Raw genomic sequence first — 23,916 nt, forward strand, 5'->3', positions numbered from 1 at the left:
AGACTAATGTCATGATGTTAATGCTTCAGTGAAATAGTAGACTACTGTTTCCGAAAGTAGATGTACTTCCTTAATAATATCATCTTATATTGTACGTTACACATCACAATTGTGTGTCATATCACAAAGTAAAATGAGCAAATAGTTATTACTAGTGATGTTATGCTCGATACCGTGCTCACGAAGCGGTATCGACCTTTCGAAACAATTTGTACCGACACAAACGTGTCGAGCGTGGCTTCAAATGGGCAAAACCACGTGATCACCTGTCGAAGTGCAGCTGAGCCAAACTGCGTTTTATTCAAACGCTTAAAAAGACATCAGAAATCACTAATATTCGTAGATTATAGAGAGGAGACAGGCCTATTTACGGACGCTATAGAATATATTCATTGACAGAGCCAGAGATACAGATTGCCAGAGCTAGATAGACACAGAGATAGATAAAAGATGTGAGAAGTGAGAAAGTAGGTGTACACAACCACATACATCCTTCTCTAGTTTTAGCTTCAAATGTGGCCTTTCCCAGTTGCAAAAGCATGTTCCAAAACCTGAGCCGATAGTCTACATTATCAAACAATAAGTTATTCATTTAGAATATACTTCCTCTAAAACGAGGTCCCCGAGACTCGAACTCGCAAGATCAGTCTATAAGGCAGAGCTCTTACCACGAGGCCTTACGGAACACAACTATACTTGAGAATATTGCTATAAAAAAAGGAACAAAAATATTATGAATGTAAAATAGCAAAGATGTTACGTTGTTTATAATACAACAAGATATATGCTAACATATTTTTGACACTAACAAATCGACACATTTGTCACATAACCTTTATTTATCAAGTTGTCAATGGCGATTGTGAGACTGACATCTCGAGGACTTGACGTCACTTGATTCCTTCCATCGCTCGATTCAGTCGCCATACCATAATTCGACCAGCAGATGTCCCTATAGAGAAGATGTATCGAACGCTTCGAAAAAGCGATACTGTTTTCGACACAATTGTGTCAAATAGCTCGTTGCTTCGGAAAGCTTTGTTTCCCCCATCACTAGTTATTACCCAGGCCTCTTTGCTTGTGGCTTTTCTGCAGCTGCCTTGCAGTAAAGCAGTTAGCCTAGCCATCTCCCAGAAGTTAACAAGCTGCTAAACTAATGTTCTGCTAAAGATAGTCAGGCGAGTTTTTGTGACGTTAGTGACGTTAGTAGCGTCAGTGACTGTGGCTAGCAAGTTAGCCACCGTTAGCTTCACTTTTCACCACAAAAACTTAATTTCTACTTGAACCGTGCAACGGAACGTAAATAGAAATACAAGCAACTCAATCGCTACCAAGACGAAACATTTGACACCTAGGTTGTCTATATAGTCCAAATATTGACTGAGACTTAGGGGTGGGAAAATAAACAATAAAAATAAAGAAATATATATATGTGAGAGAACAAAGGTTGTGCCCTTGCCGAAGGCAAAGCACACCCAATTAGCTATAAGACTTAGTTATGGTATACTCGTAGCTGCCAGCAGATGTCGCTGTTGAGTAAAGGTTGAGCGTTTCAAAGGCCGCAACTCTAATTAGGGGCCACCTATCGTTTTTGTTAGTTTTATTATTATTATTATTATTATTATTATTATTATTATTATTATTATGCACAGCGGTTGGTGCGAAGTTTTGAAATTTGGCACACTGATTTGGAACGGTCTCCTGACTATTTATCACCAAGTTTCATGTCGATCCATGAAGAACTATAGCGCCACCAAGGTGTCAAAGTTGGAGGTGCGTTTACGCCCATAACTTTTGAACCATGAGACCGTTTTTCTTAAACGACAGTGACGCCATAGTTCATCGGATTCCTTCGAATCGTCTGCGTCGATTGGAAGGAATCCGAAGGTTTTTCCGTGATTTGCATTTTAAGAAATGCCAACTTTTTCAAACTCCTCCTAGGCCGTTGCTCCGATTTTCATGAAAATTCTAAGAGATCATCTTCAGACCATGCACACAAAAAGTTATCAAAATTGCATCGAAAAGTCAAACCATTCACAAGTTACGCGCAAACGATTTTGACAAAGAGCACGCCATAGCGGACGTGAGGCCTTGTCTCTGCGACGGTTTACTGTATGGAGACAAAACTGGAAATGTCATTGCGAGCATGTCATCTAATCATCTTCCTACCACAATCACCTTGATATGTCAAAATCTGACTGAATTACAGCTGTTTATACTTGGGTCAAGTCTGACAAAGCTCGCCACGGGAGAAACAGCTTAATTTTTTTATTAAAGTAACCGAACACAGAATTTCCCAGCAGCGAGAATAGCTCACTGGGATAAGACATGCTCCTTTGAAACACAAGGTCGTAAGATCGATTCCAGCCACAGTCGTCAAGCATGTCGTGATACAGGATTATCTGTTTAGCGAAGCCAGGTACGCCACAGTAGCTGTCTGGCAGTATAATCACAATGGTAACGATAACGTCAGGGGATTTATAGTCAAGAAGAAGCGGATTAATTGTGCTTTGTAGATATAACGCTGTTACATCCAGCCAGCGCATTTTGTTTCAAAATGACATATTTACCAAACACTTATCGTTACAAAACTCGGTGTACGTCTTTTGCGCAACACCGTGAAGGTAATCGAAAGTTTCGGGGTAGCGTCACCGCGTTGCCGAAAAGTATAATGCGATTTTAAAAAAGCAAATGTTTTTAATTAAAAGTTTTGCTTTGCTTCTTTAGCTACTGAATTCCCATATCGAATGCTGCTTGGCCCATTTCATTGCTGCTTGCAGCTATATTGTTTCAATTGTATCGGTGTTTCGAAAAGCCTTGATTTCCCCATCACTATTGTCAGTAACAATGCCAAATACGACCATTTGATCTTAGACTAGAGCCCTGCACGGTGGAGAAGCTGACCTCAGTAAATTGTGCTACGAGCAAGCTAGCCTAGCTGCTTTTGCTAGCCAAACTTAAGGGGATTGTTTGACTGCGCCGGAAATGAAAAACGTTTCTTTTGACATCAAGTTTAGGCTGTGGCATTGAAGAAAGCGACGCACCACACAAGCTTGAGTTTAAATACATTATTTAATGTGACATTACTTACTGTCCATGCAAGTCTTGATTTGTTTAAATGTAACCTACATGTGCTGCTAGTACACTACGGCACGATGCGATACTCGCTGTGTAACAGCACATCTATGCACGTTGTATCCATGCGTCGTTGCTAACATGTGCTGACGTTATGACGTAGGCTAGCACTGAGTAACCTTTGTTGACAAAAGGCACTTTTTGCCACAAAAACTTAATTTCAACTTAAACCGTGCAACGGAACGTAAATAAAAATACAAGCAACTCAATCGCTAGCAAGACTAAACTTTTGACACCTACGTTGTCTATGTAGTCCAAATATTTACTGAGGCTTAGGGGTGGGAAAAGAAAGAATAATAATATATGTGAGAGAACAAAGGTTGTGCCCTTGCCGAAGGCAACGCACACCCAAATAGCATATTTTAGGAAAAAAAATTACAAGTTAAAAATAGTAGTTAAATTAATGCATGCAAATAAAAAAGCCATCAGCCTTTTGATTGTCCATTCTCTGCAAGTACGGCAAACCATCTGACATCCGACCAGGAGGACGCATTAGTTGAACTGTGACCGAACGTTAAAGGCAGTGTTCTCAGCCAAGACACTGGCTGAGTTTTGGATGTCAGTGGAAAGGGAATACCCATGGCCGTGGGAACTATGGTTGCTGAGTGCTGCAGCACCCCCTGACAGCACGAGAATTAAAAATAATATGACTTGAAAATCCACCACCGCGGACACAGCCCCGCAGTAGCGGACTGGCCATCGGGAGCACCGGGAGAAGAATAACGATGGAAAACCAGGCTAAGAAACGTAAGGGTTGGGCTGAAAAATTAAGAGACAAAAATACCTTCACTAGACAAGGTTTTACCAATTGAAAAACGGCTATGTTTATTTTACACAAAGCTCAAAAACTTTTGCGCTCAAATAAAGGCAATTTTTTTTTTTGTCGTATTACATATCGAGCTCCCAAACTAGCATCACATCAAACACAGAATGTGCATGCATTAACAGGTTAGCTGTGGTGGCGTATACGGAGGCTGGTTCTGGTGGGCCGGTCTGGATCAAAGTCCAGGGCCTATTTTTACTCCCACGTATACGTAAACCACCTCCGTGGATGCAGGGGTTGCGAGTCACTGGCACCATTATTTTAGGGGTCCGTGGGCTGAAAAGTTTGGGAACCCCTGACCTAGCCTATCGATTAAGGTAGGCCACTCTAAAGCATGCAGTGTTTCCCCTACCATTATATTAGGGGGGCGCACTTTTTTTTAATATATAGCGCAAAATAGGTCATTTATGGTTACCTTTCTTATAAAACAGGTCTATAGCTTGCTCTTTTATTAAACAAACTAAATGGCCTTATGTTATTTATCTTATTTACACAAAGGCATGTCATTTCTGTCTCTACATGGTCTTTTTTCTTTTTCTCTCTTTTCCGCAGTGGTGCGCGTGTCCGTGCTATTCTCCGACATGCACTCTAACAATCACTGCTGATATACGGCCTTTCGTACAGTCCTATTTCTGTAGTATCCATCCAGCAGATCTGAGTAAATCGTTTAACACAAATACATATGTAAAACTTGTAAAAATGTATACTAAGTTACATGTAACCCGATTAAGGAGCTAAAACCATTGCATTCAGTAATTACTAAAATAACAATAATAGTACAGTGATAGTTTGATTTTTGTCAGATAGCAAGACCATTGTGATATGCAAGCCAGATTAAGGAAGGATACCCCCCTCTTGCATTAGAGAACCTTTCATCTTAAACCAGTTCACACCACTTTCACGGGACCTTGTGACAAAACTCACACACAACTTCCCCCAGGGGCATACCCCTTGACTTGTGCAACTGAATACATGTGATGATTCCGAATCTTGAATGTGGACAAAACACCTGAGCAATGGCAGTGCAGGCAGGCGTGAAATCCAATTTGCAGTGGAGAGCATGAGGAACAACAAGACCTCTCACTTGGTTCTATGGTGGATCTCACAGTAAGAGTTGAGTATACTCCCACAGTAGCAAGGCCAGCATTGTGTAATCAGGCCTATAGTAGGGGGATGGGGTGGGAGCCATGAACACCAACACACTGCCTCTCTGGAGCCATTTCACAACAGAGCTTTCGTGAGGCTGTGAGAAGGGAAAGAGGGAGGGAAGAAAACATGAGACAGCCAGAGAAGAGACAGAATGCAAAAATAGTGTAGAGAAAGAGAGAATGAGCAAGAGCAGGCATAATCACCAACCTTGCTTGTTGCTAAATTTAAATTAATTTGCAATGCAGTGATAGGTCCAAGGATGAGATGAACATCTATTCCATTGAATTTCATTCTGTGAACACGTTTGGAAATGTTGACTAATGTCTTTCATTATGAGCTGTAGGGTATTCTATGTTATACATGATATATATTTTTACTTCCAAGGGACTTTCAACATAGAGCTTGAGGAAACCAGCTGCTGACTTCAAATCAAGTCAAGAACCGTTCACTAATTTTACACGTGTACACGTAGACCATTAAAAGCACAAAAAAGGTCTTATTTGCAAGGTGAGAAAATGGAACTCCACAAGCTCTAGAATTCAGTTGACAGGGTATTTGTGTGTTCAGCTATGCTTGAGTAGTTTCCATTTGGTGACTCCAGATTGGCTGAGAGAGAGAGATCAACCCACTACTGAAGATAATCACAATCACACTAACTCATCATTTCTGAGATCAAGGGATTCAGTAACGTTGACCTGCATACATTTGAGTTAAGGATCTAAAGAAGGTTCTTGGTCCAACACAACCTTTTAAAAACACAGTAAGAAGCCCTGATGGCTTTGTGCATCAACCAAACCTCATTGTTTGAACGTAGGGTTTTATCTGGTCCCCCTTCCCCTCTCAAACAGGTTATGAACTTCACTTGAACTCAATGTTTTGGGCTACACCGGTAGGCCTATACGTTTTTGCAGTAGCTAGTTACACAACGAATGTCCGTTTTCGCCTCTTCCGCCCTATACGTTTGCCCGAGTGTCATTGACAAATATATTTAAACTTTGCATTTGCGGTTGATGTATGGCATGGCATCAAGCCAGCATACTCACGACAAAAAATGTATCGAAAGAAGGTAGACTAATTAACTCGGTTGGCAGATAGGCTAGCAAATAGCGCAGAGATATCGCCCAACAACTATTGACTGCACAGAATGTCTTGGGTAAAAATTCCAGTTCCGACTAGATCTGCCTTGTCACATATCAGCAAATACATTAAGACATGAAAAACTATGCCAGAGAATCGTTTTAAGTATTCGTATAATAACATGCATTAAACCACCATTCGCCATATTGCAGAAGTGACAACACAAGTCAATTGACTAGTGTGGCGCATCGTCGATGAAGCAGACACCGTTAAATTAAAGGCAATTTTACATTAAAACAATTTTTTTAAGTTACCGTCTAAAGACATGTAGGACCCCTCAGGTAAATTGTTTATAGTGCGAACATGGTTTGATGTTGCTGTGCGTGTAGTTGATGTGAAGTTGGCTATATAGTGAATCATAGATAGTGCTACAATTTGTATGCCGGACTTACCGAGGTGTCGACCGGTAGGCTACCACTGGAGTCTCGTGTCAGCGAGGGTACAAACGGTGTCTGAAAGACAAAAGCTTAACTATTGTCAAAAATCGAAGGGTGAGTGCTCCTGGTGCTTTAATTCATAGATCGGTATTTGGACTATAGGCCTATCATGTAAGGAGGGATGTGGCCAACTCTCTCTCGTCCAATGAGGGAAGGAGAAGTAATGAAGTGGAACTAACGACGGCCAATGTCTGCGCTGCTTATGAGTTCAGCACAGCTCCCTACAAATCATTGAAAGTAGGATTCAAGACAGCAATAGGCCTACATGTAAAGGTACTCTGACTTCATTAAATTCAGGCAGCATCAACAGCTCAATGTGGAAACGGCACCAGTCTATTCTTGAGATGTAGGCCTACACATATTTCCTGACATTAGCAAACAGGCAAAACGGAAGAATGTAAACTGTCAAAAAAAATGTACACGGTCAAACTGGAAAAACACTTTTTGGCTTATTATTATTTGTCTTATATAATAACAATTGTATGATTTATAAAATGACATGTATAAGACCAAACTCAGTAGGCTTACATGCGCTATGTGGACAATATGGTATAGGCAAAGGTATCCCGTGCTCATGCACGAGCGCTAGCAAGATAACATTACGCCAACCCCTTTACATCGGCTACCGCTGACACATTGTTCCACACCACCAATATGTGAATCAAGTGTTCTGGATTAGAACCAAATCAGTTCCACCCAGTTAGCTCCTGCTATCTGCATTGCTGTCTATATGGCATTCTGTACTCGTATTACATCACCAGCCTAACTGCACAACGCATAGCCTGGGCTACACATTCCTACTGATGTTCTCGACGACTATTTAGGAAGTAATCAATGTAACTGGATCGTCTGATACGCCCACGCATTACATTGTACGAATTAGGTACATTTAATATTAATTTACAAAATAAAACATGAATCATTTCCACTACCCAATTTACCTTGTGCTTGTTTGAAAAATATTCTATCGCCAATTCAGTTTTCGGTCGACTGCCAAGCAAACACGTTAGTGCATGCAGAGCCGGACGGTAACAGAGACAATGTGAGAGGTGATTTTGTAACTAAGCAGTGTAACTGTAAAGGAAGGAGACAGTCTTGTCCGGTACCTGTCTGGTTATGCACATCTGGCGCCCCCTGCTGACCAAAAAGGGAAAAGACGGAGTGTGGAAGGATTCCAGTAAGTTTCCTTTTAGGATAGTCATCTCACACAATTAATTGAGGGCCCAGTAGGTGTGTGGGAATACAGGTTACAAGTGCCTTTGTATGTTTTCCATGAACCCAATCAAATCTAGTTTTGCATTGAGGTGGGATTGGATTAGAAACAATAGACATATTATAAGTAGACAAAGATATGGCTCTTTAAAGATTGCACCCCCATCATCTTTTCTATGGAAAGTGCTCAGTGGCGCAGTGAGGCAAGCGAGAGTGCGAAACAGACCGCGCCATCTTTCCAGTTCTGGCTCGTACGGTCTTGCGCAGAACAGTGGCTTGCCATGTATGGCCAACGGAAAGAGACATGGAGAACCTGCCTAAGGAGATTGTCGTGTATGGCAAGCGGAAAGGGACAATTCTAAGGCTTACCAGGAGAAGGAGCAGCCTCACCATACTTCGCCACCTGACCGTGTGGATTTTTGAATGGGACTGCAAACGAGAGACTGGCGGCAACTTGACGGCGACGGCATGGAAGGAACGTCTACTGGCGGTGACGTCGCGGCGACGTATGTTAGAAAATATTTTAAAACCATACGCTTACTAAGCAGGGTGCGAATTACGGGGGGGTTTGGGGGGGGGGGGGTCTGTATCGGGTCGTATCGGGTGCTTTGCAGGAAAATTGTAGGAAAATTGTGGTTGGCCCCCTAAAATACCAAATCTCACTCCAAGGTTTTTGGAAAAGTTGGCAGCCCTGGTTACACTAACTGATGCTCTTGAAAACCAACGATAGAAAGTGATTTGTAAAGGTTGTAACCGAGAAAGTATATTTTGGCGGCTACCACACTGCGCTGTGCGTTATGGAGAGCATTGTCCTGAGTTTGGTTTTATGCTTGGTTTTATGCTTTTTCAGACTTGTATGCAGTCGCGTTTGCAGCAAATATCTTATGGAATGAATGTTTTATAGTGAATGCAGGTATGTGGTTTGTACAAAATATACATGTTTAAGAATGTGTATGTATATATTGCAAGTGTTCAAAATTGTTTATGTTCAAACTATACGATCATTCAGTGTGCTATGCCAGTGCTGTATCTTTTTTTTTGTTGGTTTATTTAGTATTTTGGTTTGCACGAAGATTAATGAGCTGCATTTTGATTTCCATGAAATTTAGAATGCTATGCAACGCATGAGGTTAGCCAGTAAGGCAGTGTTTGCTAGCCCATACTCAGAAGTTTGTTCCTAGAAACTCGTGCACGCTTGCAACTAGCTGTACACGTCATACTTTGCGACAACCACTTACGAAAGTGTGAGCTGGAGCTAAAGGCCGAATTACACTACTCCGTTTTCACGGAGACGGACACAGGGAACGCCCTTTCCGATGTGGAACGCCCTCTCTGAGCCCCTCGGAGAGCTCTACGTGCACCTCCTGATTTTCCTGACTATCCGTCCGCTAGTCCGTAATTTTACAGATACCCCTTGGCTGTGATTGGTCCGCAATTGGTTCCACACACAAAGACGTCATGTGGCAGCGTTGCTCCACCTACTTTTCTGGCGGTGAATTGTTTTCAGCACCTACAGCGGGTAATGACCATTCATTTCCTTGGAAATGAATGGTCATGAATGGTCATGGATGGTCATTACCCGGCTTCCACAGAGCTTGAAAACAACCCATTCATTTGAAACAGGTGTGCTGGAGCAGGGAAACATCTAAAACATGCAGGACAGCGGCTCTCGAGGACCAGGGTTGTCCACCCCTGACCTAGACTATTCTAGGTCGTGGATCAGTGAAAACACGGCTTCTTCAGTAAGCTATAATAAGCCGGCCCATAAAGAACTGAGCAGCCAATAGCAGCGTGGCTGATCAAGGTTTCTACTATCGATACATACCCCCTTTTAGACCAACACATAACTCAGTCCAGCTATACTAATCATAAACAACAAGGGTGTTCGAAGAACCCAATTAGCCAGATCATGATTAGCAAGATGATGTCATTTTGGATGTGTCATTTGATCTCGGATGTGAATAAGCGACGTACGAAAAACGGACCCCAGGTGAGGAAGAGATGCCAGGTTTTGGAATGGGTAGTGGAGGTTGTCAAGGTTTTAGGTGAGAGAGGCCTGAGTTACAGACATGTGGACAATGAGGCTGCATACAACCTCAATATTGATAGTATAGACCATGGCAATTTTTTGGAGCTAATAATATTGCTTGGAAAGTACGATGTGTGTTTGAAAGAGTCTGGGTCAAGAGACAGAGGTTCATTTGTTACATTACTGTCCAAAACAACCATCAACTCGGTCATTGATGCAATCCGGACCGTAATTCAAGAAAACACCTCCTCGAGATCCATAAAGCAGGAATGTTTTCCATGTAGCTGGACACAACTCAGGACGTAGCAGGGCAAGATCAATGTTCATTGATTTTAAGATATGTCACTGATGTGGTCCATGAGAGGCTTGTCGCAGTGGTCCGGTGCAGTGCATCCATCCTTTGTGAAGTTGCTTACAGAGGTCCTTGAGCATTTGAAATTGGACATAAGCCTGTGCATAGGAAATTCCACAGATGGGGCTTCAAACATGCAGGGACAGTACAGAGGCTTCTCTGCGTTGCTCACATTACAGTTCCCCAACCATGTGCATGTGTGGCGCTATGCGCATGTCCTCAACCTTGTATTGGGTGAAACCACTCAGATAGTGATTGAGAGTGGGTCACTGTTTGATCTCCTCAATGACACCGCAGTGTTCATCAGGGAGTCATATCAAAGAGTGAGCCTGTGGGAGAGGGAGAGTCATGACGAGAGGCACAGACGCATTGCTCCAATTGGAAAGACACGATGGTGGACGAAGCACGATGCCTTGAAGAAAGTATTTGGAGAATTTGGCAAACCCCAAGACAGGAACAGAAGACAACAAAAGGAAATGTACGCACCAAAGCCAGAGTATACAAAGAAGACTTACACTTGCCCTCTTTCCACCAAAGTGAACCGGGAATTAGTTCGGAGCTGGTGCAAGAGCCGGTTCGGAGCTGGTTCAATTTACGAGCCTTCTAAGAACCGGTTTGCTTTTCCACAGGCTAGAGGGCCACCACAGAGCCACGTCATTACGTCACTGTATACGTCTCATCTTTCCCAGCAACGCTAGCATGGCAGCGCCAAACACAAAGCAGAGCCCGTCTAAAGGCTGTTTATCAATCCAAAGAACGCGAGGTTGAGATGCGTGTTTTCTTGGCTTTGCGCAATACCCTGGGGCCTGTTGCACAAAACTAGGATAAGGGATTAAGCCAGGATATCTTGGTGATCCTGGCTCAATTGATCCGTAATCCGGTTGCACTAAAGATGGATAGGGGGCAGGAGGATATGTTATGGTATAAATTACCATGGAGATTTATTCTGTGGAGCTAGCCTGCTCCAGACCAGGCTAAATTCCAGGATCTATTTAATCTCATCCCTAATGTCAGTCAGCAGTCACCACAAATGGAAACCAATAGTTATTTCACTGCTCACTATACATTGTTATCACATATAACTAGACCCACTGTCATTATTTAAACGTTTGTGATCATTAATTTCAATGATTTTGGATAAAAAATGATTTTTAGATGATGTTGCTATCATTAGATAATTTACAGTTTCCCATAGACTATAAGGCTATATATAAAATGATAGAATATTAGGGCCACAGAGGGGAAAAAAACACAAGTCATAATATTGTAACCAGTTGTTTTAAAGGAGGACAGTTGTTAAAATGACAGATGTGGGGCATTTCGTGAAATTGTACTTCAGTATGGTTTCATAAACAAAGACATGCTGATGTGCCAGAATATTAAGTATCACATTGTCATAAGTATCAAAACTGTAAAAACAATATGTAGCTTTTCTGCAGAAAGAACCAGCCTCATAAATTTATGACTTTATCCTTTTTCTTCAGTGTGGCCCTAGTACTCTGTCATATAAACAAATACACATTCCATATGAATATAAAAACACAATGTGTAACATTATGTTCCTTTATTGAATAAGGACAAAACAAAGCAGGTAAACCATCAGCTCCTTTCGAAACTGAAGTCACAGTGACTCTACAAGATGGAAAGCACAGAATCCAAGCATATTATACAAAATGATACATACACATTCAAAGGTCTGTATATAACACACCCTGCATGTCTGCACACTAAAATAAATGCAGGACAAATCCATACACATCAACTGAACAGACAAATGAATGGATGCAGTAGCCTCCCTGCAGCCTTGTATTACACACAGTATACCGCACAAACATCATAAGAGGCCAAATTCGTAAAAAAACGAACCCAAAAAAACCCAAATTCCTCTGCCACCGCAGGACATATTTAACCAAAATTGAAAGCACACATACTAACTAAAATAATTCAACACATATTGGTCCCTCAGCAGCCGACCACTGTCGTCATCAGGGAAGATTGCCGGATTGTCCCAGTCCATGGCTGGTGGCACTCTGGGGGCCCTCTCCTTCCTCAGGCAGGCCACATTGTGGAGGACAGCACAAGCCACAGTAATATCACATGCCCTAACAGGGCTGACCCTTAATTTGTGAAGGCAGTGAAAGCGTGCCTTCAGGAGGCCAAAGGTCATTTCAACTCTGGCCCTGGTCCTGGCATGGGCATGGTTGTAGGCCTGCTGTGCTTCCTGGGGGTCTGTGAAAGGTGTCAGGAGAAAAGGCTGGCAGCCATACCCCCTGTCTCCCAGCAACACACCAGAGAATTCACCTGTCAACACAAAATCTCATCATTACTACCTCATAAACACAGTGATATTCTTGACACAGCCATGATGGTTATAAATAGGGGTTGTGTGGCTTACCTTGTGATAGGCACTGATAGATTTCAGAGGCCCGAAAGATTCTGGAGTCATGGACTGAGCCAGGCCATTTTGCCACAACATTGCTGATCACACAGTCAGCATTGCAGACCATCTGAAATCATAAGATGAGGAATATTACACCAATCAATGCACATCACTGGCAATGCAGAGTGTTCGTCAATGGACAATATCAAAAAGTTATGTTCACCTGAACATTAATGCTGTGAAAGGATTTCCTATTCACAAAATCGGCCTCATGGGCACCTGAGGGGGCTTTTATCCTTATGTGTGTGCAGTCCACTGCACCAATGACATTGGGGAAACCTGTCACACAAAGTAATGAGTATCCTACTATGTGTTAACAGTTGTCCTGTAATTTGTAGATCCTCTTACCTGCAATCCTATAGAACTCCTCTTTGATGTCACAGAGTCTTCTGTGGCCAGGGAAGGAGATGAAGACATCTGCTAATGCTTTGATAGCCAGACACACACTCCTTATTGTGCGGCAAATTGTGGCCTTGTTCAGCTGTTCTGCATCCCCCACTGAGTACAGGAAGGCTCCACTAGCAAAAAAGCGCAAGGCCACACAAACCATTTGCTCCACACTCAGTGCATGGCTCCGTGCAGTGCGGTGCTTAATCCTGGGACCCAGTAGTCTGCATAGATACCTGATGCCATCTGCAGAAAACCTGTATCTTTCATATAGATGGTCATCAGGGAAGGCCAGTGGGTCCAACCGGTCCCTGAAGACCCTTTCTCGCCTGAAGGCTCTCCTCAGCACAAGTGCTTCTTCATCCACCACATCTCGCACGAATGGGCATGCCATTGTCAGAGCAGAAAGGAACACACAATTTTGGGCCTTCATATAGGCTAGTGGCCACACCTGGTGCTGGGGGGGTGGGCAAAAGAGGGCGATGCCTTATAACGATGACTTGGTTGTACTGATTGCTGGGAAAATAAAAAAAACCTTAGAAAGATGCCACCGTCCTGTGTGCTCACAATAAGAGCTCATATGTCATGGCTCACTTGACTTTACGAGAATATACCTAATTTTTATTTTCAGCTGTGTCATCTTCTTGGAGCTGGGGGAGGAAAGAAAAATAATGATTAATACATTTGTGTTACAGTTAGCATACAGTGTACATTGAAGGCATATCTCACCTCCCTCTCAAGTTTTTTTATTTCAAGGTCCAGTTTCCTAATTGTCCTCTTTTTTATTTCGGACTCCAGTGCAAGATTTTCCATCTTTTTCTTCTTGTACTGAATGTCTATGTCTGCCAGTTCTATTTGGCGCCGGAGGTGGTTGCCATACAACTTTCTGATAGCTTGTGAGCTCTGTGAACACAATACAATTAGCGCAGCTGGAATTTGGCAGGATGTGGTGTCCTTTTATTAATACGCACTATGTTGCCAGGCTGGTTTTCCCACTGTATAGCATCTGGGTCCTGTAAAAGAAATTAGATTTTTTGATTTTGATGAGGACTCCTCACCATTGTAGAGTAAATAGTACTTTCACAGTCTTAACATGATACCTCATGCCTTCTGGAATCCAGAGAGATGGTCTCCTCCTCATCATCGTCTCCATCATGTGCTGTTGCTGCTGCACTGGGGCCTTCACCCTATCACATTTAATCGGATTCATATTGAAGCTAGTAGACAAGACATGCCAGGCCTACAGTATGCCTTTGATGGAGTACTCACTGGATCAGCATCGTCTGGTGCTTGTGCTGGTGGCTCTAACAGGAACACAGTGCTGCCAGACACTGCAAGGCAATAGGTAAACCAAAGTCAGACAGTCCAAATTGATTCAATATGAATGTGGTTGTATCCCATGTAGAGATGGAAGGACATACCTTGAATGAAGCGGGTGGCATCTTGGGAGGAACCTATGCTCGTCTCTTTCCCCCCAGGGATCCCCTCTAAGACGGGCCTGCCTTTATTTAGCTCCAAGGCCATGTCCTCTGCTGGGGTAAGGTCAGCCTTTGGTGACCCACCACCCGTGCCTTGTCTGTGGGTATTCTTTTTCACTGCTAAAACAGTACAGACAATGTGTGAGCAGGCACCTTCTGGGTACAATATATGCTTGTGCTTTGTTAAATATTAGTCAGGGACCATACCATTCTGCAGAATGTTCTTGTATTTGATTTTGACCTGCTGCCATGTCCGTTTTGGCCCGTTCATGTTTAATCTACACACACACACACATATTTAATGGAGTCACACTGCAAAAAATTACTTGGTATTTTTGTCTTGTTTTCAGTAAAAATATCAAAAAATTTATCATAGCTTTATACAGTGTGATGGAGTTACTTTACACAATTTCACTCATATCTGCAGTGCATTTCAATAAAAAATTTAACCGTTTCATAATTACAGTACAACTGCATTTTTGGATATGTGAATTAAATATTTGAATTGTAATTGTGATGTTTCAGCGGAGCGGTGAGTATGTAATTGTGCACTACTTACGCATTCAGGCGGTCTGCAATACTTTGCCACGCTTTTTCTCTTTGCTTTATCACTGTGGCGGTGTTGCCTTTCTTCTTAATTATATCTTTTACCTCCTCGTATGCCTCCATGAGGATTTGTGCTTCCGACGGGGAAAAGTACGCGGCTCTAGTTGCCATGGTAAATCAGTTAATCTGTGATCTGTGGCGGGGTCTATTTGAGTGAGCCGTGAGCGCGCACCTATCCAGGATTGGTTTCACCTGGCTTAATGAATCCGTGTCTGCTCATCCTGGCTTGGTCTTTGTGCAACCAATTAAGCCTGGACGCACATGTTTTGGCTTCATTGAGCTCAGCTGAGTCATTTATCCCGGATGTCTTAATTCTACTTTTGTGCAACAGGCCCCTGGACTCGCAGCAGTATGACAACATTGGCATTATCAGCGCAACATGTTACAAACTTTTGCTGTGTAGTGCTTGTGTATTACATTTGTGTTAAATATAGGCTCAATAGCTCATAACATTTGTGTTTGTCATTTCACTCATTTGATAGGAGTATGATAAAATGCAGCAACTAGTTTCTGCTCTGCACTGCGATGCTAGCTAGGTTATCGAAAAGTCGGAGCAAATTTACAAATGAGCAGTTTCATAAAAATAAGCACATTTTCAGCAACTACACAGCCCACTTCTCGTTACATTTGAATTCAGATGCTGATTTATAAGTACCGTTTGGCTGAAATATGAATTGTAAAAACTTAGAGCAATGGTCACGGTAACCCCGCCCCAAACGGTTCTTACTTGGTTCCCACACTAGCCCAGCTTCGAAGTGGTGGCCGTTGCGAACCACTTTCCCTGGTGCGGAGGCAGTTCTCAGGCTGTCGAAAGAGAAAGAACTGGTTCGAGATTAAGCACCGGCTCCGAACCAGCACCCAAAACGCGTCGGTGGAAAAGGGTATCAGATATGCGACAATTCTTACAGCTCAGCTATTCCTTTAGTCTATATTTGAGCTTACATTTCCACTGTCACAGTACCTGCAGACTGGAGGGATGGACATCCGATCTGCCCATAGGATGGTCATCACTACTCAAGAGGCCCTAAAACAGATCTCAAGAGAATTCCAGGTGTACTCTATGGACTCTATGGTGAGTGAGTACACTGCTTCTCTTGAATTGATGCTCTTTTCCAGGGCATAGGGGAGAGTGGGGTGATATGTGCCAGTGGGGAAGTTGTGCCTGTTTCTAGGGAACCATAGAAGACATTGGTCTGATTCTGATGTGACCACACATTTTTGAAGAATCAGCCATTTTACTCATCTTGCAAAGAAGAGAGCCTCATTGCATGTAAGCACATTTAAGTTCCAAAAACTGTTTTTTGCCTTCCAAAGTAAAATTTCTATGATCAAGGATTTTTGATTGTTGTGTCTGAACAGTTATAGACAAGTTTGAAAACATTTCACACATGTTTTAGTGCTTTGGTAAGCTACACAATCAGGGCCTCATGTACTAACGCTTTTGCGGCCACTTCAGGCGTATTTGTTTTGCAATTTGCGCGTAAATTCGGTGTGTGAAAAAAAGAGAAAGCAGGTCCAATTTATGAGCGGGCAGAGAGGCCCACCGGGAATTCTCCCGATTCTCCCAATGGCCACTCCGCTACTGCCGCAGTATTGAGACACCAGATTATCCTCCGCGTGCATCGTTGATGTACCGCCCATAGCCACCCTGATGTCGGCAGACGATTGGGGCAGTGGACGCTGTGATAGCTGTTTTGACAAGTTCAGCTGTCTTGTTGGGTAGTGGTGTCGCTGGTGGAGCACAGAAGTGATGGACAGCTGCGGCTCTCTCTGCGGCCAACGGCGGCCTTGTGGCTAGCACCGTGCATGTGGGACTTGACAGCGTTGATGCCCATCGAGGCTACGCTAATCTTCTTTTCACAATATGTACAGTAAGCCTCACAGTTGTTTTCAGCGACAGGCTTCAGCCATTGTATAAACTCATCGTTCTCCAACCAGGAGTCCGCAAATTTACATTTCCCCATTTCGGAGTCTGTTTCGCGACGTGTGTGGAGGGCGACACATCACCTAACCGTGCATTTCACAAAATATGTGACTTGCTGATCTGAGCACGTCATTGTTTATAATAGTCATGGGTAGGAAAATAAATATATTCATGCATACGTTTTGGAGTCAAACTCTTTGGACAAAGCTTGAACAAAATGTAATACCTCATAAAATTGTGATTAAGACTTTTTATTATCTTTTAAGGGCCTTAATTTTCCCAAAATGGATTTATCAACTTTTAATACTTAAGACCCTGCGGATACCCTGTGTATAGACGCACTTAGTGACAGTTCAGCTGATGAAGTGTAAAAGATTTTATAGCGCAGGGAGATGTAGAAACTGTCATCTGGGGAATACCAGTTAGACCACTTAGGATTTCTTGAAATCTGTCTAAGGTGGCCAAGAAGGTACCAACTTCAGCATTGTGGCTTAGCACAGAACCAGACAAGAAACTGTAGCACTGCATCATCTGATGCCGAAATGCCATTGTTTTGCAAATGTTGGAAGCTTTGTTTGCGCTCCTGATGAGCCAGGGTTACCTGTAATTAGTTAATAAATACCAGTTACATTGATGGCATCTCCAACGCCTCTTCTGTAATGCATGCCCCCACCCGGACACAACAAACTGGCGACGAGGAGTGGATTTCTTAACCACATTTTTGTTTGAAGCTGAACGAAGATGCTAACGTCGACAAAAGGAAACTAGCAAGTGAACCAGAGATGGCTGTCTTTAGCAGTGAGACGGGCTTGTGCTTCTACGAGAGCAGCGAAAGTTTTGAAACGTATGAGCAACGTTTTGCACAGTTTGTGGAAGCCAACGGAATTGAACAAGAAAAACGAAGGACCGTTTTCTTATCTGTGGTAGGTGCAAAGACTTTTTCATTACTGAGAGACTTGCTAGCTCCGAAAAAGCTGTCTGAATCTACATATAATGACATTCTAAAAGCTCTAAGGGAATTTCATGTGCCAAAGAAGAACGTGTTAAGTGAGCGTTATACTTTCCTTGCATGAAAGTAACAAAATGGAGTCTTTGTCAGAATATGTTGCTGCACTAAAAGGACTTGCCGCCACTTGTGAATTTGGCGCGACGCTCGAAGAGCAGTTGCGGGATCAATTAGTTTATGGAATCAGCAGTAAGGAGCTGAGAATTAAGTTGTTGAGTGCTGCTTATGGAGAAAAGCTCAAATGGGAAAAAGTGAAGGACGTTGTGAACAATTTTGAGTCGACAACGAGCAGTTTGAAAACATTCCAGCACACACCGCTGAGAACAGACAGTGTGAGCTGCAGAAAATGGAAAGCTCACTCTCGTTGTGATGCCAGCGAGAAGGACATTCTGCTGCCAACTGCAAGTACAAGGATTTCCAGTGCAGGGCCTGCAATAAGAAGGGACACCTGGAACGGGCCTGTAGGAACGCATCGCAGAGAGAGACCTACAGTCAAGGAAACTCCTTCCGTCGCTGCGAAAAGCGCCACAGCCGAGCAAGGGACCCACTACGTCGTAAAATGGAAGTAGACACAGGTGCAGCCATGAGCATAATTTCAGAGAAGCGAAGGTTTAATAAGTGTAAGCTGCAACCATGTGATGTTAGTCTGAAAACATGCTCTTCAGAGCCAATTGTGTTACTGAGTGAATTCCAAGTGACAGCACAATGTAGAAATCAGACAGAAAAGCTAACTTTGTTAGTGTCAAAGGGAAGTGGTCCAACTCTAATGGGTAGGAATTGGATTCAGTACTTACACTTGTCAAGAGTGAACCATGTACCAGTAGCAGATCCACTGACAGAATTATGTGAGAAATACTCTCAAGTGTTCAATGCTGATCCAGGTGTTATCTCAGGGGTAAAAGCAAAACTGTGAGTCATGGAGAATGCTCAGCCAAAATTCTGTAAGACTAGGTCAGTAGCGTATGCTTTGAGTGCAGATGTTGACAAGCAGTTAGACAAACTACCAGAGAAAGGAGTCTGTAGTCCTGTAGAATATAGTGAATGGGCTACTCCAATTGTGTTCCAAAAACTAATGGAGGTCAGAATTTGTGGTGACTACAAGGTAACCATAAATCCATGGTTAGACGTAGACAAATACCCTCTGCCTAAAACACAGGATCTGTTTGCCAAGTTAGCTGGTGGAAAATACTTCACTAAGCTAGATCTTACTGAATCTTACCAGCAGGTAGAGCTAGATGATGAATCTAAGCAGTATTTTACCATTAACACACCAATAGGGCTGTATCAGATGAATAGGTTACCCTATGGCATCGCCAGATCACCAGCCATATTTCAGCGTATTATGGATCAGATACTTCAAGGCCTTCCAAGTGTTGTCTGCTACCTAGACGACAATTTGATAACGGGGAAGTCTGAAAGTGAACATTGGGAAAATGTGGAACAGGTGTTAAAGCGTTTGCAAGAGAGAGGTATTAGGGTAAACCGTGACAAATGCAGCTTCTGCCAATCAAATGTAACATACTTGGGGCACAAAATTGACAGAGAAGGGTTACACTCTATCCAAGAGAAAGTGGAAGCAATAGCCAATGCTCCAGTTCCAAAGAATGTCACTGAGCTTCGTGCTTTCTTAGCGTTATTGACATACTATGGGAAATTCATTGAGAACCTGTCCACCATCATACAACTGATGACAGTGTTGCTCCAGAAAAATAGCCCATGGAGCTGGTCCACTAGTTGTCAAGCAGCCTTTCAGAAGGCGAAAGCACAGTTGTCATCTTCAACTATTCTGACACATTTTGATCTTGAATTACAAATATTGTTGGCCTGTGATGCTAGTGCATATGGCTTAGGGGCAGTGATAGCACACACGTACCTTGAGCAAAACAGAGATACATTTCTCACAAATTGAGAAGGAGGCTTTAGGTATCATATTTGGTGTTCAGAAATTCAGAGATTACCTATATGGCCGGAAATTTCTGTTGGTCACCGATCATAAGCCACTTGTTAAGATTCTGGGACCAACGACAGGAGTGCCAGCATTAGCTGCTGCACGTCTTCAGAGATGGGCTCTATTATTGTCAGCTTATCAGTATGCCATAGTCTACAAAGTATCATTAGAACATGCCAATGCAGATGGGTTATCAAGATTACCATTACAGAAAGAGGCACCACTAAGCAACCCTGAATTCAGAGTGTCATGGTTAGAGTCAATTCCTGTGTCAGCCAAAGACATAAAGAAAGAGACAGATAAAGACAAGATACTTACCAGAGTGAGACATTTAACACAGAGTGGTTGGCCTAAACATATGTTTGATGATGAATTGAAACCATACTGGAACAGACGTGAGGAACTTAGTGGAGAAGCAGATTGTGTTCTATGGGGGTTAAGAGTAATAATACCTACCACACTAAACCACCAGATGTTAAAAGAACTACATGAAGAACACTTGGGCATTGTTAGGACAAAGGCATTAGCCAGGAGCCATTTTTGGTGGCCCAGCATAGATGCAGAAATTGAAGACATGGTAAAAAGTTGTCTGACCTGTCAACAAAATAGACATGCACCTAACAAAGCACCAATGCACCCCCTTGGAAATGGCCAGAGCAGTCATGGGAGTGTATACATATTGATTTTGCAGGAAAGGGAAAACATCAGTTCTTGCTGGTCAATGATGCCGAATTCCGGGAGATTGTATAGCATTTGCGGGTGTCCGGGAGCCGCTATTGAAATGCGGGAGACTCCCGGAACTTCCGGGAGACTTGGGATGTCTGCAAGCAGAAGGGTTATGGACGTACTTTGAACCATTGCATTGATAGTTTCTTGTTTAGTTATAGGAACACGCAATCATCAGCCACAGGAAAAACTCCTTCTGAGCTGTTTCTTAGGAGAAATGTCAGGACTATGCAGGCGCGCAGGAAGGTATTGAGTGGGGGTGGTAAGGTACTGTCTATAATCTAGGCTACAGTATTTGCATATGGAAAATAAAAACTCGGACATGAACACTCTCGGTCTCTCGCTCACTAGCGCTCGCTCACACACAAAAAGTTCTAATTGGCCCATGTTCCTTCACGTTCTTCTTTAACCGTTAGCAAGTAACAACTTCCATGAACCCCATATAGCAAGATGCATGCCTGTGATAGCTAAAAACTAGCAAACAATTTTTTCACACGTCTATTTTCTTCCCCAAAGCAAAATTATTTATTATATCGTTTTAATATATATATATATTTAATAAAACAAATTACTAACACCTTTATTCATTTTTTCCTTCCTGCAGCTAGGGGGTGCTGCAGCACCCTCAGCACCCCCCTTCCCGCGCCACTGGGACTAGGTTGTCACAAGTTACACCCAAGTTCTGTGCAGATGCAAGAAAAACAAGAAAGTTTGAGAAAAACCCAGAACCGTGTGAGTCTTACAGCCAAATCAGTCAGTGCTGGTAAATAATTTCCGGGGAGGGGATGGAAAGAAATGGAAATCTGGTGTAATTGAACAAGTACTAGGTCCTGTAACTTAACTTGTAAATGTGGATGGACAAACATGTAAGAAACACATAGACCAGTTGATTGCTACTAAATCTTCTGAGTTATGCAGAGATTGCTGAACATTTGTATGACAACACGGATTATGAGATTGTACTTGAACTGGAAGGAGATGATATTTCTGATGACAGAATTAATGAAAATGAAAGTGTGAATGAACCACCAAGCACCAGACCACAGATACCCTTTTTCCACCGACGCGTTGTGGGTGCTGGTCGGAGCCGGTGCTTAATCTCGAACCAGTTCTTTCTCTTTCGACAGCCTGAGAACCGGCTCCGAACCAGGGAAAGTGGTTCGCGGGCACCACTTCGAAGCTGGGTTAGTGTGGGAACCAATTAAGAACCGCTTGGGGCGGAATTACCGTGACCAACAAGACGAACAGAATCCTTTGACCGCCATTGCTCTAAGTTTTTACAATTCATATTTCAGCTAAACGGTACTTGTAAATCAGCATATGAATAAAAATTTGTGGTGGGCATAGATTATTTTTTTAATCTAGATTAATCTCACTGTAATCGTGGCATTGATCTAGATTAATCTAGATTAAAATGGCTCATTTGAATTCCGTCGAAGGCATTCAGAATATGTGTGCTACCCAAATAATGACTAAAAGTAAGTCTTTGAGAACGGGTTTCTAGGTGGCGCATTAGACCAGGGGCTCAACTCCTGTTTCCAAAAAGCATCACAAACTGCTTGAGAAAGCTGTTCTACTATGATAATTGGTGATGAAAATAAATTATGTTCAATAAGATGTACTCGTGTTTATTACCTGTTTATTAGATTAGTTAGCTTGGCTGATAGAGCTGTGCTGACGGGCTTGCCTCGGTTCCACTCAAACATAGTAGTTTGAGGACGACTCTTCCCCTGCGCTACGTCAGTGCTTGGCCCGGCATCTTCCGCATTAGCTAAGGGATGCTTTGCGTTTAGGTGGTATTTAAGACTGGAAGAACTCCTACAGTAAACTAATTCTGCATAGCACAAGGTGCAAACAACCTTAGTCTTGTCGAGGTTTCCATTGGGAAGCTTCTTAAAAATAAATTTTCCCTGAAGCAAACCAGGCGGCTTCATAGCTGCATCCATGTTAGCACGTCACGTTTGATGTGATAATTTCATACACAAGGCATACACACAGGTTCAAAGACTCGTTCTCGCCCCCTACAGTGCAATTTGGCTAGGTATACATCCGCGCTAAAATATCAAGGTGAAAGTCATCATAGCTTGCGTAGTATAGACCCAGCTCCCAACCCAACTTTGAGAATAGATTAACGGCGATATTTTCTTTAGCGCCCGATAAGAGTCTCACGTTAACGCAGCACGTTAACGCCGATAACGGCCCACCACTAATTCAAATATAACGAGAAGTGGGCAGTGTAGTTGCTGAAAATGTGCTTATTTTATTGATGAAACTGCTCATTTGTAAAATTTGCTCCGACTTTTCGATAACCTAGCTAGCATTGCAGTGCAGACACTTGTTGCTGCATTTGATCATAATCCTATCAAATGAGTGAAATGACAAACACAAATGTTATGAGCTATTGAGCCTATATTTAACACAAATGTACACTATACAGCAAAAGTTTATAAAATGTTGCGCTGATAATGGCAGTGTTTTCATACTGCTGCGAGTCCAGGGTATTGCGCAATAGCCAGTAAAACACGCATCTCAACCTTGCGTTCTTCGGATAAACAGCCTTTAGACGGGCTCTGCTTTGTGTTTGGCGCTGCCGCGCTAGCGATGCTGGGCAAGATGAGACGTATACAGTGACGTAATGATGTGGCTCTGTGGTGGCTCTCTAGCCCATGGAAAAGCAAACTGGTTCTTAGAAGGCTCCGTTCTTGAACCAGCTCTGAACTGGCTCTAGCACCAGCTCCGAACTAGCTCCCGGTTCACTTTGGTGGAAAGGGGGTAAAAATGTAGGATTAAACCAGAAGTTACCTTGCAAATTATCATATTTTTTTCACAGTAAAGGCCTCTGAGATTACCAATGCAGTAGGATATGTATTTGTTATAATAATATTACAGTGCTATTTTTATTGTTCAGCCTTTAGACCAATTATCACCCTATGTCACACGACTGTCAAGCATGCTCAACTGCGCATGTCGGATGCAAAAGACAAACTTCTCCCGGGTATAATACACTTGGAGTGTCGATCAGGTCATCATATATCTCTGGCCACTGGATTTCAGGGCTTGACATTTAACTTTTTGAGGCACTTGTCCTTTGGACAATTACATTTACGTTTCATTTGTCCATGCACAA

General features: G+C 42.7%; 2 protein-coding genes across 5 annotated transcripts in view; both read right to left on the minus strand.

Annotated features, from left to right (window-relative positions):
- abat (4-aminobutyrate aminotransferase) overlaps positions 1–7,687 on the minus strand; it is an 85,400-nt gene extending 77,713 nt beyond the window's left edge. For both annotated transcript variants that reach the window (XM_067232410.1, XM_067232409.1), the window contains exons 1-2: positions 7,623–7,687; positions 6,637–6,696 (exon numbers count right to left, since the gene is read on the minus strand). The gene's annotated coding sequence lies outside the window, so the exon portion shown is untranslated. The remainder of the gene's footprint in view (positions 1–6,636; positions 6,697–7,622) is intronic.
- Positions 7,688–11,800: 4,113 nt separating this feature from the next.
- LOC136940322 (putative nuclease HARBI1) lies at positions 11,801–15,517 on the minus strand. Of its 3 annotated transcripts, XM_067232408.1 has the most exons (13): positions 15,139–15,517; positions 14,787–14,857; positions 14,523–14,699; positions 14,371–14,432; positions 14,202–14,288; positions 14,073–14,114; positions 13,831–14,004; positions 13,729–13,751; positions 13,338–13,382; positions 13,063–13,232; positions 12,878–12,993; positions 12,670–12,781; positions 11,801–12,575 (listed from the first exon to the last, which is right to left on the minus strand). In XM_067232408.1, exons 1-13 carry the CDS (start codon positions 15,294–15,296, stop codon positions 12,205–12,207), a joined length of 1,608 nt encoding a protein of 535 aa, XP_067088509.1. In that variant the 5' UTR covers positions 15,297–15,517; the 3' UTR covers positions 11,801–12,204. The 3 variants fall into 3 exon arrangements, with proteins under 3 accessions (XP_067088509.1, XP_067088507.1, XP_067088506.1); XM_067232406.1 differs by having other exon boundaries at positions 12,878–12,969; positions 13,063–13,382; XM_067232405.1 differs by having other exon boundaries at positions 13,063–13,382.
- Between the last annotated feature and the right edge of the window lie 8,399 nt (positions 15,518–23,916).

Source organism: Osmerus mordax, chromosome 3 (assembly GCF_038355195.1).
Source record: "Osmerus mordax isolate fOsmMor3 chromosome 3, fOsmMor3.pri, whole genome shotgun sequence".
Classification (NCBI taxonomy): Eukaryota; Metazoa; Chordata; class Actinopteri; order Osmeriformes; family Osmeridae; genus Osmerus; species Osmerus mordax.